General features: G+C 33.6%; 1 protein-coding gene across 2 annotated transcripts in view; it reads right to left on the bottom strand.

Annotated features, from left to right (window-relative positions):
* The window catches only part of DYNC2H1 (dynein cytoplasmic 2 heavy chain 1), a 293258-nt gene that overhangs the window by 143606 nt on the left and 129995 nt on the right, over positions 1-19657 (bottom strand). For both annotated transcript variants that reach the window (XM_087433636.1, XM_004427391.3), the window contains exons 70-74: positions 17145-17234; positions 7588-7653; positions 5469-5519; positions 4607-4684; positions 529-660 (exon numbers count right to left, since the gene is read on the bottom strand). In XM_087433636.1, coding sequence (XP_087289762.1) covers positions 529-660; positions 4607-4684; positions 5469-5519; positions 7588-7653; positions 17145-17234 — 417 coding nt within the window. The remainder of the gene's footprint in view (positions 1-528; positions 661-4606; positions 4685-5468; positions 5520-7587; positions 7654-17144; positions 17235-19657) is intronic.

The following is a 19657-nucleotide window of genomic DNA, read 5'->3' as shown; positions in this document are numbered from 1 at the left end:
GGGATGCAAAGGGGACAGAACCACAGTCAGCAGCCTAGTGAAAAGATATACATGGAAGGGTCATTTCCTGGAGCATCAACTCCTATAGAGCTCTCTAACTCTAAGCCTTTTGCCTCACCAAAAGACTGGGTGGAACCCACTAGTAGGGTTCATCATTCTATTTTGAAATAGAATGGGAAAAAATCCTCTGTTCCTCACCATGAGGTCTTTCCCCTAGATAGAACCCTGGGAAATGAGTGAAGAACCTGCACAATCTATACATCAATTTCTTTCTGTAAGACATTTTCTCTATTGCAAAATCACTCTTGGGACAGAGGCAGAGGGAGTAAAAGGAGTTACAGTGGAAAACACCCTACACAGAAATTTTGTCAGTGATTTCATTATCTGGATAAGATGGCAAAAGGAGAAAGCTCCTCTTCACCTATGCCACATTAAGGTTACGTGACAAACAGAGGCAGAGCTTTCATTTAAATGGCTTCTGAACAACAAGAGTAATGTTAAATACTTTTATGCATTTAGATAACTTACCTGCTGAAATAAAGAGACTTTCTTTGCAAGAATAGATGGAAACTCTTGCTCACACATTGAATTATGATAATACGCACGCCACAGAGCCGCATCTTCAAAGCAGAGGGTCTGATAAAGACTGGGGAGAGCAATCTAAAAAATAAAAATAACCATATATAGTAGTGAGCTACAAACAAATATAAGTAAATATGTGTACATATTACTAAAAAAGTAAATGGACACCAATTATTGATAGATGTTTATTACTTGTTTTCTACTTTATGTTGCCTTATCTAATTATTTCTAGGTCAGAAATAATATGGCAGACTTATCCAATCTGGAATTAATTAAAAGAAAATATTTCCAAAGTAGCAATAATTCAATACTTTTAAGTTAACAAATCTTTTCTCCATGTAAAAATATTTGTACCTATCTATCTCCACCTTGTGGAGAAACAAATGTTTTCACTAAAAACAAGTTCAGATGTTTTTCTTTTTTATTGAAGTATAATGAACACATACAAGTGCAAATTTTAAGCATTGCCACAATTGATTTCCACGTTAGAGTGTAAAAATATGCCAAATTTCATATTAATATAAAATCCTTAACAAAGCATGCTTTTCTAAACCATATTTCTTGATGCCCCTATTTGTGAACACGTTGCTTCCTTTGCCTCTAAATATTCTAAATTTCTACTCAAGATTCCTCTAAATTTCTACTCAGCATTCAATATTCACCTTAAACAATATCATCTCTCAGAGGTTTTCCTCAACTTATTCATTCCCTCTACCTCAAACAGTATTCTCTCGTCCAAACTTTTTTCAACAGTGGGCTATGAGATCAGAAATGTAACTCTGCATAGATGGAGAATTTTTATTGAAGAAAATGGTGAATTTGGAAGGTCTATCTCTGCAGTACTAGAACTTCATGTAAAATAAACATAAATCAAGTACTGAAGGATGTTTTATCCAAATACCTATGTTCATTTCTAAATAACTCATTATATTGCCCAAATTTCATTATGTAATCAACTAAACTTATACAGTAGAAAATTAACTAAGTACATTTCAATTTAATTATTTTGAATAAATGATCTGAGCCTATTAGGAAACACCTGATGGCAGTCTATTAACTTTGCACTATTAGTGTATAAGGCTGCACCGCTACTACGTTACTGTGTCATGTGTGTGACACCTTATATAATCACCATGTCTTTGGCTAGAAATTTGAGATAGGCTACATGGCCATTAGGAAGCTCTCTGGCTGCATGTCAGACACCATAGGGTGTAGCTCTAGTTTGGTGCCGACCCTACTACAAGGTAATTATCTGTTAGATTCTCTACAGTGTAAGTTTGTTCAGTACAGAGTCTTTTTATACTATAAAATATTTCTCATTCCACTGGCACTATGTGGACTCATAGTAGGCACTAAATAAATGATTAATAAAGAAAACAATTAATGATATAAAGCAGAATCCATTTATTTTATTCAACAAATATTTATGAAATAAAGGCAGTAAAGACTAGTGGTAAAAAGCCTGAACCGCAGCAAAGAGCTCATTTTCGAATTCTGACTCTACTTTCTAAGTGACCAGAAGCAAGTGACTATATCACTCTGTGCCTTAGTTTCGTCACCTACTAAATGAGGAAACAGTATCTACCTCACAATGCTGTTGAAAGTATTTAGTGAGACAATCCATTTTCAAATTCCGCATAATGCCTTGAAGACAATAAGTCATCAATAAATGCTTGCTATTCTTACTGTTTTTACTATGTGCTACTGCAATGTTATGATAGTTGTGAAGAAAAGCAGGGGGAGGAAAGGAAGAATGGAAACATATGTAGAGATTTTGAGAGAAGTGTATTTGTCTTTCACTCCCCACAAAAACAACACCTTGGCCTGAGTAAAGAAAACAGACAAGACTGTTCAGAGTCAGGCCTCTGAACTGGTTTTCCTTCCCCATGCCCCCATCCTCATCACCCCTCACACTGGGGAAAAAAGAGACAGAGAGATGGGGAGGGAAAGAAAGGGAGGAGAGAGAGAGAGAAAGAGACAGAAAACATTATATTTGCAAAATATAGATATTAAAGGCATGGACTTGGGTGTTAGAATGCCTGAACTGAAATCATAGCTCCAAAACGTCCCAGCTATTTGATCTTGGGTAAATTATTTAACTTCTCTACACCTCAAGTTTCTTCTTCTCTAAAACAGGCATAATTGTGACCTCCTCATTAGGTTATTGTAATGATAAAATAAGATAATGCAACTAAAGTATTTAACATGATGCTTGGCACATAATAGGTCCTCAAAAAATATGTATGAAATTAAAAAGAAATCTTAGGTTCATTCATTTAACAACTCACTACTACTGACTCTCATTTCTCCTCTGTAAAAAGAGTTAATAATACCTATCTCTTGGCATTTGTATAATAATTAAATGAGATAATTCGTTAGAAAATGTTTTGTAAACTAAAATGATAACACTAATGTATATTATAAACCTTCTCTGAATAGGAAAGCTGCCTTTCCTAAATGTTTTGCCATTCTTTACTTAAATAGAAATGAGTATGTGAAAAAAAGCATCATTGAAATTCTTAGGCTACCACTGTAAGATTTTTCCCCAAGTATAACCTCTTGGTAGATAAACTGTTGAAATAATAATGATCTGTACTATACTGATTATTATTAACTTTGCCATTAGGAGTTCATGAGATAGTCAGAGGTCCTGCCCAATAATCCAGAAATCCCTTCAAATTCTCACCGGTTTTCATTTTTTGCATTCTATTTTAATTATTTGTTTAAAAAAATGTTTTCTACATTAGGTAATAAACACCTGGAAAGCAGGAGCCAAGACTTTTATATATCTCTACTTTCCATCCCCAACCAGCACATTATAAATACTTAATAAATATTTTAACCCTACAGAATATATAAACAACACAAAATTCATCTTATCCATGTGTCATCAGTTTATCTACTCATAATCTTATTTGTTCAACCAAAAAAACTAGAATTTAACAAAAGTAACTACGCATCTGGCATATAGTAGGCACTTACTGAATAAACAAAAGAATGAATGATCAGGTTTTGCACTAAATGTTAGGGAAATAAAGTTTAATAAGGCAAGGATCCTAATCTCAATGGACTTAAAATTTAGCAGAAGAGGTAGACATAACAAATCATTTTGAATCAGTATGATAGGTGCTATGATATAGGAATGTTCAAGATACATGCCGATTGAAAAGACAGAATGGAGAAATCAGGCAACAAGTTATATAGGAGGTAATGCTTTTGGTAAGTCCTGAAAAATAAACAGATGTTTGACAGATAAAAACAGTCAAAAGGCATTCCAGGTAGAGGGAATAATGGGACCAGTAAGAACAGGGAACACTGAGGGGATGGACTGGAAGTAAAACTGAAGAGGCAGGCAAGGAGCAGTTCATGGATCATCTTATATGTTTTCCAAAGAACTATGGACTTTATCCTATGAGTGATAAGAAACCATCGAAAGGTTTTAAATAGGGCACTAACCATGTCATAAGTAAATTTTAAACTGGAAAGGATATAACAAAATGGAGAGGTGTAAGATTAGAAGCAGGGGCTCTACAGCAAAGTCAGCTGCATAATGAGAGCCAAAACTAAGCGAGTGATTGCAAGGATGAAGAAGAGCTGAGTGTGAGAGATATTTACAAGATAAACAAAAGTGAGAGAAAGAGTTTGAATTTGAAACTCTTTCCAACATAAGTATCATACTGCATCTCATTACCAATCCTGAATTACTCTATAAATAAAGCCTCCACATATCATATCAGAGGATATTTTATCTGCTTATCTCTATATTCTCTACGGGTATACAGCATAGAGTCTTGTGCAATGTGGAGACTCAACATGTATATGTTGAATGAAAGATGTAATTAATTAATTCATGATTAAAGGACTAATCAGAATAATTCTTTGATGTGCTTTTACCCACGGATTTTATGTCATATTCACAGAAGTATCAATACTGAGTATGAATAAGTAGCACATAAAAAATATAAACAGAAATAACTCGAATACGGAAAAAATTTAAATATCCCTCATAGCAGAAAAGGAATACCTTTAATGTTGCCACTGCCCAGCTTCTTTCCTGATCTATCCAAGAGGGAAGCTGATCACGAATTCTTTGTTGAGAGTCCTTTAATAAGAGCAATTATTTTCCTTCGTATATTTGGTGAAATTCACACTTAAAAAAGTAAACAATTGACTAGCTAATTTTATGAATACCATTTTGAAAAAAAAACTCATTCTATGTCTTATTTACTTTTCTTTGTTTTACAAGTCAATATTGTAAAATTCTTTATAACATACATAGACAACCACTTAGACAAATGTTGCATTTATTTTCACTGAGCTTAATCTTTTGGGAAACGTAACAAAAACTCAAATGTAAAGAAAAACTACCATAAAAATTATATTATTTTTAATCATATCTTGCATTTCAGACATAATCTAGGTTTTGCATTACAGTTCGTGTATATTGCTTTGAAGAATAATATTATCCACTACATGTTCAAATAGAAAATTACTAGATAAAAAGCTAAATTTGAATCAAGTTATCAAAAGTTTTAACAAGTAATTTTTAAACTTCAGTTATATAAGAAAATTTTCCTAGTTATAATACAAAATTTGATTTTCTTAGTATTATAAAAGTGTTTTTGGAACAATATATATATACTGAAAAAAAAACTATATTAATTTCTTAGTATTTAATATTATTCTCAAAAGAATATATGTATTCAAGGACAAAAAATATACTTCGATCCATTTTAAAGTAGGGCAATAGAGGCAAGGACATATCCCCTAATTAAAGTATAATTTCAACAATAATTTAAAACTCCTCTGAAGCAAATCATATTTCATAAAGTCAAAGCCAGAACTATTTTCTCTAAGAGTAAAATAATTTTATTATTTTTACTTACAGCTTTCCGCAACATGTCTCCAACAACCACACCTGTAAACGTATCCCATTCCTAGTGAATAAAAATATGAGAAATATAAAAATACTAACCAGTAACAAAGTTTTCTTAATTTTCCTGTAAGATGGCTTACAATGCAGTTTTTTAAGGATATGGAAAAAACTCCTTTCACACTTTCCCACTTCTAGTACAACACTAACGTTATAAGAATGAGTTCATGTACCAACATAAAATATTAATATGAAATCTAGGAATGATTTTATTAAAACAAAAAATATAACTACATCATATATATGTAAGTCTCAATATCTAAAAATTTGAATGTCACGTTTATCATTTGTCACTACCTATTAATTTGTCCTATTATATGATATTCCTCACTAACAGATAAGCATAAGGTGCACCAAAAGTTTAAAAATCGTGTATGTTGGGAAAAAATAGAGAAAGTACTTCCATTAACTTATCTTTTCTAAAAGATTGAGAGAAGACTGGCATTATTCCTTTTTTTAATTAATCCATGGAATCAACATTGATCAACGGAATCTAGTGCTCTATGAAAATCTATGTCTTCACTCTGGGTTCCCCGTCAGTCAGATAATAATGGACATTATCATATTATTTGTTACACATTGGCCAGCAAATAAAGCAAAAACATATTAAAATTTGAGAGCAATATGGAAAAATTACCAAAGCAACATATTTCCTGCCTTCACCCACCCTGACCATTCACTCTTCCTACTGAAATTAGATAGTCACAAATAAGTAAAATAGGAATGATTACTACTACAATACGTGAGTCAGAGAAAAATGTTCTCCTTTCACAATAATAATTTATATATACTCCAGGAGGGAAAATTGGGAATATTAACTCTTATACATGGTGGAACATATTGATCATGATAAAAAACACACAAGATGAGAGAAAGGCATCAAAGCTAACAGTAGAAATAAAAGGAGTCAAGTTCATAAATTTAGGAGAAACTATACAAGTCAGCCAAAGCATGAGAGAAACAAATAGAGAACATAGGCATGTAGACTGGTTTGCATTTTTTTAACTATTCAAATGAGGGGAACCCAGAACATAATTAAAATCTGACCAAGTAGAATCAAAGGTTACTAGGTCAAAGTTGCACTGTCCCTCCCACCCTGGCTACTGGACTCTCACTTTTTTTGTGTGTGTGTGAGGAAGATCAGCCCTGAGCTAACATCCTTGCTAATCCTCCTCTTTTTTTTTGCTGAGGAAGACTGGCTGTGAGCTAACATCTATTGCCAATCCTCCTCCTTTTTTTCCCCAAAGCCGCAGTAGATAGTTGTATGTCATAGCTGCACATCCTTCTAGTTGCTGTATGTGGGACGAGGCCTCAGCATGGCCGGAGAAGCGGTGCGTCGGTGTGCGCCGGGGATCCGAACCTGGGCTGCCAGTAGCAGAGCGCGCGCACTTAACCGCTAAGCCACTGGGCCGGCCCCCTGGACTCTCACTTTATGTTAAGGGCATAATAATGAGAAAATCACTTATAAATAATTTTTTTTAAATATTAGAAGCACACCAGAGATGGATTAGCTAGCTCTAGCTTAAAGGAATTTCTTTTCAAGTTTTACAGGGTGTTATACGGCAGACCAGAAATCAAGTCATAGACAAAGAAGATAAATTATACATAAAAAGGTTAACATAAACCTGCAGGCTCAAGGAAGCTTCTGAGAACTGCCCACCTCTTGCTTCATCTGCTGACTCTGAGCAAGTCAGTGGTGGTAACAAACAATGTAGCTGCTTCCCCATATTTTTTCACTTTTTATATTTATCAGTTCCACTGCTTAGACCAAGAAATAAGAAAGCTGACTCTCTGGTGTCCTGAATAAGTAGACTTGGCTTTAGAACAATCTAGGCAGTGTGGTAAGTTACTTAGATTTCTTTCTCTGCCTTACCATCACTACAGAATATTGGCATCACCCAGAAGGGAGCAGAACTGGAAATCAGCATCTTACACTAAATTTCTAACTTAGTAAAAAATTAATAGGTTTATATATAATTTCTAGCCTAAAGTAATTTCTAATCTAACCATAAATCCACCCATTACCAAACTTCTATGTAACCCTAACATTTTCCTCCTTTACTTCCACTTACATTTTCTTGAAAAAGTTCAGGATGCATGCCTCGAACAAAATGCAAAGCGAACATCAACTGATCGGCCTGAAAGGAATAAGAGATGTTACTTGCTTTTTCTAAATTTGTGTTTTTGGAAAACCATAGTCCTTAAATTTCAGTTCACAAAATCTGTATTCTATCTTCAAATTATCTTTTATGTACATACTAAATGACCATCTGAATAGTCATTTCTTATATTGAACTTAGAAGTTGGAGGTGGGGAGGATAGAGTTAAGTACTAAAATTTTTTGAGAAAGTGCTAAGAATTAATCATCATGTACATCTCATTAAAAAAAGGAAACAGATTTATTTAACTAGCTGAAATCCAAATGTGAGGTTTGAATTAGTCATTACTAACCAGATCAACTTCTTGCTTTAGTAATCTTCAATTTGTCATTGGGTATGTTTATACGCTCCTAAACATTTAATTTATATGCCCCTAAATCAAGAAATTTCATTTCTAGAAATTTATGCAAAGGGATCATGAATGTACTCCTCCATGAACGTACTCCTAGATAAGAAATAAGGTTGTTCATTGCAAGATTGTTTATTATGGAGGGAAAACGGAAACAACCAAAATGTTTAAAAGTCTATCAAGAATAATATTCAGGGCCCGTCTGGTGGCGCAGCAGTTAAGTGCACGCGTTCCACTTTGGCAGCCCAGCGTTCGCAGGTTCCGATCCTGGGCATGCACCGGCACACCGCTTGTCAAGCCATGCTGTGGCGGCGTCCCCTATAAAGTAGAGGAAGATGGGCATAGATGCTAGCCCAGGGCCAATCTTCCTCAGCAAAACAGACGAGGGTTGGCATCGGATGTTAGCTCAGGGCTGATCATCTCACAAAACAAAACAAAAAAGAATAATATTCAAATCAAAATATATAGCACAGCTCATATTGTGGAAGGGGGGGGTCATATGTTTATATAAACATGTAGAGAGATATATATATCTGCAAAAAAAATGGAAAAATGATTATCAAAATTTTTATCCGTGATTTATTTTTGCAATTACAGGTTATTTTTGTTTTCTTCTTTTTTCTTAGGTGTATTTTCCCAATTTTCTAAAATAAGCTTATATCATTTCTGTAAAAACAAAAAAAAACAGTAAATGTTTACTAATAAAAAGAAACCATCTACTCAAACACCATCTTTCCTACCAAGTTCTTTTTTCTTTTTTTTTTTTGTGAGGAAGATCAGCCCTGAGCTAACACCCATGCTAATCCTCCTTATTTTTGCTGAGGAAGACCAGCTCTGAGCTAACATCTATTGCCAATCCTCCTCCTTCCTGCCCCCCCACCCCCAAAGCCCCAGTAGATAGTTGTACGTCATAGTTGCACGTCCTTCTAGTTGCTGTATGTGGGACACGGCCTCAGCATGGCCGGAGAAGCGGTGCATCGGTGCGCGCCCGGGATCCGAACCCGGGCCGCCAGTAGTGGAGCGCACGCACTTAACCACTAAGCCACGGGGCCGGCCCTACCAAGTTCTAATTTAAACATTTTAGTTAGTTTTTCCCACATTGTAAATAATACTTTATATTTAATATGTATTATGATTATAAACCTACATATAGAGACAAATACAAGGATATTAAGATACAATAAATGCAAAGTATATATATATAATATAATATATACTATATATATATTATATATAATATATTATATATATTATATTATATATATAAAAGACCCTCCTGTAAATACTAACAGCAAGTAATCTCCTTGTCTGCAAGAAAATCACCCCTCTGTTGGAAAGATCTAGTGTCTTCAATAATTCAAAAGAAAATTTATTTTATAAAAGTATATGTTGCATATGTTCGTATATACATACACAAGTACTCAATAAATATCTACTGATTAAGTGAATAAACAATAAACAAACACATGTTCACAACTATAATATAGTCAATGAATAAAAACACCAAGAAAAAATCTTCAAAATATAAAAACTAGAAGCAGATGGCCAACACTCAGGTGTGGGAAAAAACCAGTTACAACCAACTACCATGTGTATGAAATAGCTACCATGTGAGTTAAAACTATAAAAAGCAAAAATTCAGGTTTGGGATTGAACAGTGACTAGCTGGATAAGCCACTAAGATGCTTATTTTATAAATTAATGGATATTTAAAATGATCATAATAGCATTCCTCATCTAAGGTAAAGAAATAATGATTAAGATAAATAAGACAATAAATGTATTACTTGGAAGACTTTATCACTTAATAATATAGTTAATTCTTTATTATAGAGATACACACACACAAATTCACACATAGTATTACTACATTTATTTAGCCATTTTTTCCTAACCGAGGAAGAATAATGCACTTTCTAGTGTTAATGGAGAGAAGGCAAGGCCCTGCTACTCTATGATTCTCAGAGTATCCACCAGAGTCAGTGAGCTAATTGTTAATTACTACTGAGGCAAAACTCCAAAATGTTGGCAAAAAATAGCCACATAATATGTAGTCAATAAATGAGTAATGGTGGCGACCCTCCTCTCCATTTTCTGGTTACAGAAGACTTCCTGACCTTAGGGATAAGCAAATAATCATAGCTGGGCCGATCATAATATATTGCTCTACAGATAATGATACAAGGGATGCCATATGACCTAAGTCAGGCCAACCAGGATCTTTTTCCATGATTTTCTAACCTGGAGATGGTAGAAGAAAGCTGTTTATGGCAGCTGTTTGGTTGCCCATTTGGATCAATGAATCCTTTTAGCTGTATTTAACAATAATATTATAATGAAGAACAATGATGATTCAAGAATAAACCTAAAAATACAACGTACTAAGGGACAGAGAAAATGAATTATTTCTCATTAAATTGAAGTAAAATTAAGAATTAATAAATCAAGCATAAGGACTTTCTGAATACTTATTTAAAAAAAAAAACCTGTGAATATCCAGAGTTGAGAAAATATTTTCTACTTCTAACATCTTTGATCTACACTGCTTATCAAATCAGGAAATCTGGGTGTTTTAATTCAATGTCAATTTATCTTAGTATACCTGGGTTCTGTTTACAAAATATGTTAATATCAAGTGGATACATAATTCAAAATCTCAACTGATCATCTACATAATTAACTAGCTGAATGAAGAAAAATCAATAAGAGATGGTAGACCACTAGGTGGTATAAGTCAGTCACACATTCCGTATCATGCCATCACACACACTCTGGTAAATATTCAAAGAGTGAAACTATTAGAGCCGGATTAATATGATCTGAGGGAATCTTAAAGTCAACTTTATAGTTGAGATTAACTTCACATTTCCAGATATAATGTTTTGTTTCACCCACAGCCTGTTAGCAAGAAGTCTTCAGAATCAAGCAGAATGGGTTTTAATTCCAGCTCCAACATCCTCTATATCTGAGTAACCCAGAGAAAGGTTACTAGCTCTAAATCTTGGTTTCCTCCTTTACATAATAGGATTGTTGTAGGATTAAATAACAACCTATGTAAGGCACTTACACAATGCCTCAAACATTGTAATTCTTTTTTTTAACTTTATTTTTTTATTGCCATAACATTGATTTATAACATTGTATAAGTTTCAGGTGTACATCATATTTCAATTTCTGTGTAGACTACATCATGTTCACCACCCAAAGACTAATTACTATCTGTCACAGTACACATGTGCCCTTTTACTCCTTTCACCCTCCCCTCTCCCCCCTTCCTCTCTGGTAACCACCAATCTAATCTCTATATCTATGTGTTTGTTTGTTTGTTGTTGTTTATCTTTCACATATGAGTGAATGAGTGAAATCATATAGTTGTAAGTCTTAAAAGGTGACACAGGGCCAGCCTGGTGGCATAGCAGTTAAGTGCGCCAGCTCCGCTTCAGAAGCCAGAGGGCGCGCACAGACGCACCACTTGTTAAGCCATGCTGTGGCAGCGTCCCATATAAAGTAGAGGAAGATGGGCACAGATGTTAGCCCAGGGCCAATCTTCCTCAGCAAAAAGAGGAGGATTGGCATCAGATGTTAGCTCAGGGCTGCTCTTCCTCACAAAAAAAAAAAAAAAGGTGACAGATAGCTATCTGCTTTACAGTAAACTGATATACTACATATCGGACAGAAAAGTTATTTCAAAAATATTCCATAAACCTCACGATTCTGAGACTAAGAAGCAGTAGAAAGTATAAGTAATTCATTCCTTTTATTTCTACTCTACAATAATCATTGCTTTCAAACATGTTCAATGAAAACTATAAAGTAGATATTACCATATGAAGAAAAGTCTTGCTATAATCTCAAAGAAGTTGATAATCTCAACTTCTTTGATAATCTCAAAGAACTTGAGTTCTTGCATTTGTGCTTGAAGTTAAATCATACATTTTAATGAACAATTCTATGCACATTCAGTTATGCCTCCAGAAAATCTAAACGGTTGGATATAATACTAAAAGTTTCAAAGTTACCTAAGCAGAAGAAAATCATCTAAAGTATCAAGATTCACTTTAGTAGCCACAGGTTATAAGATTTCTAAACACCCAATCAGAGAACTTCCACTTTTTTATTATAAGAAAACACATTTCAATAGGAAAAAAATACCAGAATCCAAATTAAATGATGTGTAAGATAAATATAATCATGAGATGCTATTATTATTTTATTTTTAAAACATAATATTTATATGAATTTTACTCAGTCATCTAGCAAATTCATTTGAAGAGATAGGCAAGGTGAGCTGCATAGGTTTGCAGGAAAACACTTCTACTCATAACTCGCCAGACATTCTTCCTATACCATTTCAGATCTCCTTTAGATAATACTTCCATAAGGAAGGGGAAACAGTAAGAATATATGCTTTCCCAACCCTTCTTTCAACCCTTTTCCATACTCTCACCCAATATAAGTGGAAATTATTTAACACTCCAACAACAACTTTCAGTATGTTGTATCTATTCCTAACGATAAAATGGGATGAAGAACTGATATGTAAAGTTACTAACTTTTAAATAGTTTATTATAATCTTAAGTTTTGGGGAACTAAATATGCTACTTATCCTATAATTGTTCAAAATACTTAGGCTACTGAAATAAATACTTTTGATCTCTTGAAAAAAAAATAATGACATAGGCAATAATCTAAACTGAAATTGCTAGACAGCTTTCTCCATTTGGTTCAGTTTATTAAAAGACTAAATTTTCTGTTACAAAACAAGTCAATCATTTTTTGTTCCAGGTCAAGTTGCTTTCACTTCAATGTGATGTGAATATTAATAAATCTGGTCTATTTCCAGAGTCTATTGTTGCCATACTGCTGTCACCAACACAACAGCAAAATCAGCATGAGAAAAACCCTGGCAGGCAGTTTAATGCAATGCTGATTGCTAAAAACCCAAAAAGCTTTCACTAAAATATGAAATCAGTTCCATCCTAAGTAAGATTATATGGTGCTAAATCTTGAGAAATGTACCTACCTCGTTGCTTTACAATTAATGTGCTTTCTGAATTTTTATTGACCACTGAAACTCTATGGAATGCTGAATTCATGGTGAATAAATTTAATATTACACAGAGACATGAATTTTATGAAACAGATATCCCAACATCAATTAAAAACATGTCTTAAGAATTATAACCATAGCATTTTTTTTTATGATTTTAACTGTTCACAATAAAAAAGTATTAGTCAAGACAGGCAATGAAAAATTCCAATTTGGTACTAAAATGTGAAGGACGTTAAGCCTTACAAGCTCTTTCCTTGTGCAACAAAATGCTGGCTTTAGCCCAACTGAAATATATTTTTAAAAGGTAAAGTGACTTAGAAGAAGTAACTCTCACTATACTTCACTGATATGTTCAATAATTTTCATTCTAAATACGTACTATATCCTTCCCTAATTACATTATAAAATATACGACACAAGGATTTAAATCTCATTAGTAAATATACGGTATCACTAAAAATAAAATAACAATACATAAACAAAGGTACAGATATACAGGTTAGAAACAAATAAGAAACTCCTAATAAGAAAAGCTACTAATCTTTGGAATGAATATGGAAGTTTATATTATCTTTTGACTTAAAACATTTTTCAAGGGTCAGCCTGATGGCGTAGCAGTTAAGTGCACGTGCTCTGCTTCAGGGCCCAAGGGTTCACAGGTTCAGATCCTGGGCACACACCGACGCACCGCTTGTCAAGCTATGCTGTGGTGGCGTCCCATATAAAGTAGAGGAAGATGGGCACGGATGTGAGCCCAGGGCCAACCTTCCTCAGCAAAAAGAGGAGGATTGGCATCGGATGTTAGCTCAGGGCTGATCTTCCTCACACACACACACACACAAAAAACATTTTTCAAGAATAATAATTATTTATAACATATCTACTTTCAAAGAGGATTTGGGGGCACCTGAAAATAACTGTAGTTCCACAATATTTTCATAAGTCACAGCTTATTTTAGTGTAGAAGTTTTAAGTGGAAAGTAAAAAGCATTAAATATATTGTTAGGAGAACGACCAAAATGAAACTTCGCAGACTTAACATATTCACTATAAAATAAAAAAAATTAAAGCTACATTAAAAAACTAATCATACAGGGGGCCGGCTTGGTGGCGTAGTGGTTAAGTTTACACGCTCTGCTTTGGCGGCCCTGGGTTTGCAGGTTCGGATCCCGGGCGCAGACCTATGCACTGCTTATCAAGTCATGCTGCGGCAGGCATCCCATATATAAAGTAGAGGAAAATGGGCATGGATGTTAGCCCAGAATCAATCTTCCTCAGCAAAAAGAGGAGGATTGGCAAAATATGTTAGCTCAGGGCTAATCTTCCTCACCAAAAAAAAAAAAAAAAAACAAAAACCACTAATCATATAAATTCAATGATATATAAATCAAAAAATAAATCCAATGATTAAAAAATAAAATATAGGGGCCAGCCCAGTGGCGTAGTGGTTAAGTTTGCACGCTCCACTTTGGAGGCCTAGGGTTTGCAGGTTTGGATCCCGGGCATGGACCTATGCACTGCTTATCAAGCCATGCTGTGGCAGGTGTCCCACATATAAAGTAGAGGAAGATGGGCATGCATGTCAGTGCAGGGCCAATCTTCCTCAGCAAAAAGAGGAGGATTGGTAAAAGATGTTAGCTCAAGGCTAATCTTCCTCACCAAAAAAACCAAAAACCAAAAAAACTAATCATACAAATTCAATAATATAGAAATCAAAAACTAATTACAATGATTAAAAAATAAAATAAAGGGGCCGGCCTGGTGGTGTAGTGGTTAAGTTCACACGCTATGCTTCGGCAGACTGGGGTTCACAGGCTCAGATCCTGGGCGCAGACCTACACACCACTTATCAAGCCATGGTGTGGCAGGCATCCCACATATAAAGTAGAGGAAGATGGGCATGGATGTTAGCCCAGGGCCAATCTCCCTCAGCAAAAAGACGAGGATTGGTGACAGATGTTAGCTCAGGGCTAATATTCCTCACCAAAATAAAGAAACAAATAAAATAAAAACAAAATATAAAAACAATCATTACCATAAAGTAGACTCGTTCTACAAAGCTAAGTTTGTTCTTTAAAATACTAAGAAAATAGGTAAATACGGCAAATACAGGAGGAAGGCAAAAATAAACAAATTTAATAAAAGTTCAGAGAAGATAAAAAAATAAGATATCTAAAAACCACAACGTGGTAAAAATTAAAAAGACTGATACTATCCAGGGTTAACAAGGATGCAAGGAAGGAGATCCCTTAATTAATCTGTGGGTAGGAGTATTAACTCATAAAAAAACTTTTAGAAGGCAATTTGATAATATTCAACAAAATTTCAAAAGTATGTATCCTTGGACCAGCTATTATACTTCCATTGAGAAATCTACTGAATAGAAATGCTTACTTACACATGTACCTAAAGATAATACTGTACAGGATTTCACTGCAGTCATTCATAATAGTAAAAATATATAAATTAATAATATCCACCAATAAAGTAGTACTTAGATAAAGTAGGATATCACCATATTATGGAATACCACACAATCACTAAAAATAATGAGCTTAACATGTTTTTACTTAGGGAAAGAAATTCAGGACCTAACTGCAATAAAAGAGATGCAACAGAACAAACTATATAGTAAGGAAAATAAAAAACCATATCTATATATTTGCACATATGAATATGAAGAAATAGGAAATGAACTATAAGGAACAACTCAAACCCTAAACTGGTTTACTCTAACAAAGGAGTAAGAGTTGGAGAAGAGGGTGAATGACTTTTTAAGGTAAGTTTGAAACTCTTTCAGAAAATATTTTTAAGTTTTGTGTAACAAAATTTTTAAGCTCTTACATGAGATAATGCATTCTGCAAAAGTTAGAGATACCTGAGATCTATGACAATGAAACTCTATTGATAGGTCATCCTCATATCTAGGATTATAACATTTTAGTGACAAAATGGGCTTTGAGATCATTTGCTTACAATCCCTCATTTTACACAAGCTAATATTGAGGGCCAAACAGGTGATTTTTAGAATGATAGCTATAAGACCTTTAAAAGAAAAATATAAATCCACAGTTTTCATTAAAGAAGGAATTCTACAGAAATGCTCAACTATAATTCTTTGAACTTCCAGTAATATCCCTTGTCAAAGTGCTGAAAAGCACTTTGACGGATTTATTCTCTGTCTCAAGTAAAGATCCTCAACAATATCACTCTAATCATAAAAATTACTATTCCTTTCCAAAGAATATATTAACTATATCATTTTCAAGATTTTCTAAAGACGCCTATATGATTGGACCATAATAACTCGATTTCTCTCACTTAGTTAAGTGCCTGTACAAAGCTCTTCTTCAACATATTTCAAGCTATACCCTAAAACTGATAGTAAAAAAAAAAAAAAATCTTAAGTAAAAAGCCTCTGTGTTTTCTATAATATTGAAAAATTTCTAAAATACATTTCACTGTGTATTCCTCTGGGGCCCTTATAATACGAAGACTTCTATGACAAATTTCTCTCCTAACTCAGTATCAGGCATTAATTTACTTCCTAATATCAGGAATAGGAAATGATTTTGTCTCCCAACCCAGGGGACATTTGGCAATGTCGAGAGACATTTTTGATTTTAACAACTGGGGGGCGGGAGTGCTACTGGCATCAGTTGGTAGAGGCCAGAGATGCTGGTAAACATCCTAAAATGCACAAAACAGCCCCCAACAACACATAAGAATGTGGCCGAAAATGTCGATAGTGCTGAGGTTGAGAAACCCTAGCTAGAAAATGACCAACATAATCCATCGTAGTTTCCTCCTGTAGTGTCTACTGGGATGTTCAGAGCTAAGTCAGCTAACCCAATGTTTGCGCTCCCTTCTTCACTTGTCACTTTTCTCCCCACATCCCAGAACGCTGTAAGACATTCTAGTTAGTAATGAATATTATTCTGGGAAAATATCAGAAACGCCAATTTCAATACGTTTCTAGTAGGTAAGAATTATATAATTTAACTGAAATATGTATTAAATCAAGGCTCAGGTGGTATTTTATATGTGAAAACTATAATGTTTCTTACCTTAAATAGACAATGGCATATATATTCATACACCATATGTTTTAATGAGCTGATAAGAGATTGGATTCTCTGCTCTGTATTTTCAGAATCCTGTGGATTACAATTTGAAAATTAAAAAACCATTAGGAAATTTATAAACATTTAAAAGGTACCCCATAGTTTAATCATGCTTATAAATTGTTCCTCCAGACTCAAAGCTAATTCTGGAATAATTATCTTTGCCAATCAAATTCAAGGGACTAAACAAATAAGTGCATTAAATTTGTACCCTAAAACAATTAAAAAATTTATTTTTCTTTAATGTATACAGTTAAAGCTTTCAATAAATGAAAATTATAATCAATTTCCAATAATACAATATGAATTGAATTTGACCATACCACTTTGATTCCTACTGGCATTAAAAATATTACATCAATCTGAGTTAAAGCCATTTCACTACTTGTACCAAAATTACCAATCCAGCCCCCAAACAGTATGATCAGAACCACCCTATAAAGAATTTTCTCATCTTCAATATAAGAACCTAACCAATCTTAAACCATGCCTTCCAGGTTGAATAAGGATGAACAAAAACTTTGATATTGATTCTGTAAAAACTCATACACACCTTTGGTTTTTTATCTGCTTTTGTACTTCCATTGCACATGATTGCCATGATTTGAAAAAATATCATTAATGGCTATTTCCTTTGATTAATGAAAAATGGCTTGGGGTAGATAGAAATTGGGGAGAAGGAGGCTATAAAGGCTGGTCTTTTCCCTAAGTGTGATATGAGTTTTACGTCTCACTTCAGGGAGCATTTGGAGAATACACGTCTTGAAAAGCTCAATTCTGGTATAATATTTAGATTAAATTTGCTTGCTTCCTTGTGATTTTATAATTGACAAGAAAAAAAGACCTAGTAAAATAATTTTAATAGTTTAGATAAATACATCCAGGATGAGCAATGTAATGTATGAAATTGGTATAAAACATCACGAACTAGAAGGCAGATGCACCAAAACTAGGTTTCTGGCCTTGTTAGTAGTATATTCTAACTGGGAGAGCTCCTCCTTTATAACTCATATAAAGGCGCAAACACTCCTCTTTATTTCATCATGTATTAACAAACATCACAAGTGAAACTGAAACTTGGATCCACTAAGACACTCTATTGTGAGACAGAGTACAGCATCTACAAGATCCAATGGATTTTCAAAACACTGAAAAGCAAGTTTTTTACTCCACATACTTAGGATTATATTGCTTTTTAAAATAATTCAAATGCACATACACAAGTACACACACACACGAAGGCCAATGTTATTCAATGACCATATTATCACAGAACTATTGTTACTGAGGAGATACTGGGTTACAAGCTTTTCTAAAGAGTACAAAATAACCAACGTTCTTATTAAGTTTAGTTAGAACTTCTAACCTATATCAGTTCTCATACCAGTTTAGAGTCACTGACTTTTAACATGAATATTTTTTTGACTAAAGGATAAAAGGAAATTTAAAATGAAGTTATTATTGTGTACTTTATAAGTAATTTACGGGAAATTTTTAATGCAAAAAAGGTTAAGTATAAATGACTCAGTTTTATCTGCTGACACAGTGAATCAGAAATATGATCAATTATATATCATGAACCAACTCTCACTGAATATACCATTCTGTTTTTTTGTAAAAATGCACAATACTAGCACAATATTATAAAAGGTTTGATTAAATTAAACATATTTCAAAATTCAAAAATATTTTTAAAAAACTAAGGACCAAAACCACAATTATTTATTCTTCTGCCTTCCCCTGACTCTTGAAACTTAGTGTTTGTCCAAACGACATTACAAATATACATGTAAGAGAGGGAGGGAGAAATGCTTACCTTGTCTACCATGACTGAGTAGACAAATTTTTGCTAACAAAATTTATGCTCAAAGCACTAGCTCTTCATTAGGTGTCATTTTATTTCACTTTTGAATGTAAGAACTTCAAATGAGATACATTAGTGGAAAATAAATCAGCAAAAATTTAATCATTATTTATAATCAAATTCAGATTTTTCTGAAATAGCTCATTCATGAAAATATTAAGTAGTCATACCAATGAAGACAAGGATTTTTTTTCCTGTTTCCTTCTCTGCTATATAACCCAAGCACCTAGAAAAATGCCTGACACATGGTACATCTGCAATAAATATTAATAGAAGGAATAACAATCCTTCTTCAGAAAAACAGATTTAAGTAAACCTACTTGAATATGAAATTTTACTCCCTAATTTAACTAGAAGAACAAATAATAATTTGTTCTCCCCCAAAAAATAATTTTAAAAAATGCCCATTTTAGGATTAGACCAAACCCAAAAACTATAAAGGATAATTTGATGAATTTGGTCTCATAAAAATATTTTTGAAATAAAGTGAAAAGGCAGATAATAACCTCAAAATATTTGCAACATATGACAAAGGTTTAATGTCCTCAATATATAAGAATCTCTTATAACTGAACTTTTTAAATATTAATAC

This window comes from Ceratotherium simum, chromosome 7, assembly GCF_057802395.1.
Source record: "Ceratotherium simum simum isolate JZ-2026a chromosome 7, ASM5780239v1, whole genome shotgun sequence".
In the NCBI taxonomy this organism is placed as follows: Eukaryota; Metazoa; Chordata; class Mammalia; order Perissodactyla; family Rhinocerotidae; genus Ceratotherium; species Ceratotherium simum.
The sequence above is the reverse complement of the archived record's forward strand: the minus strand, read 5'-3'. Positions and strand labels throughout refer to the sequence as shown.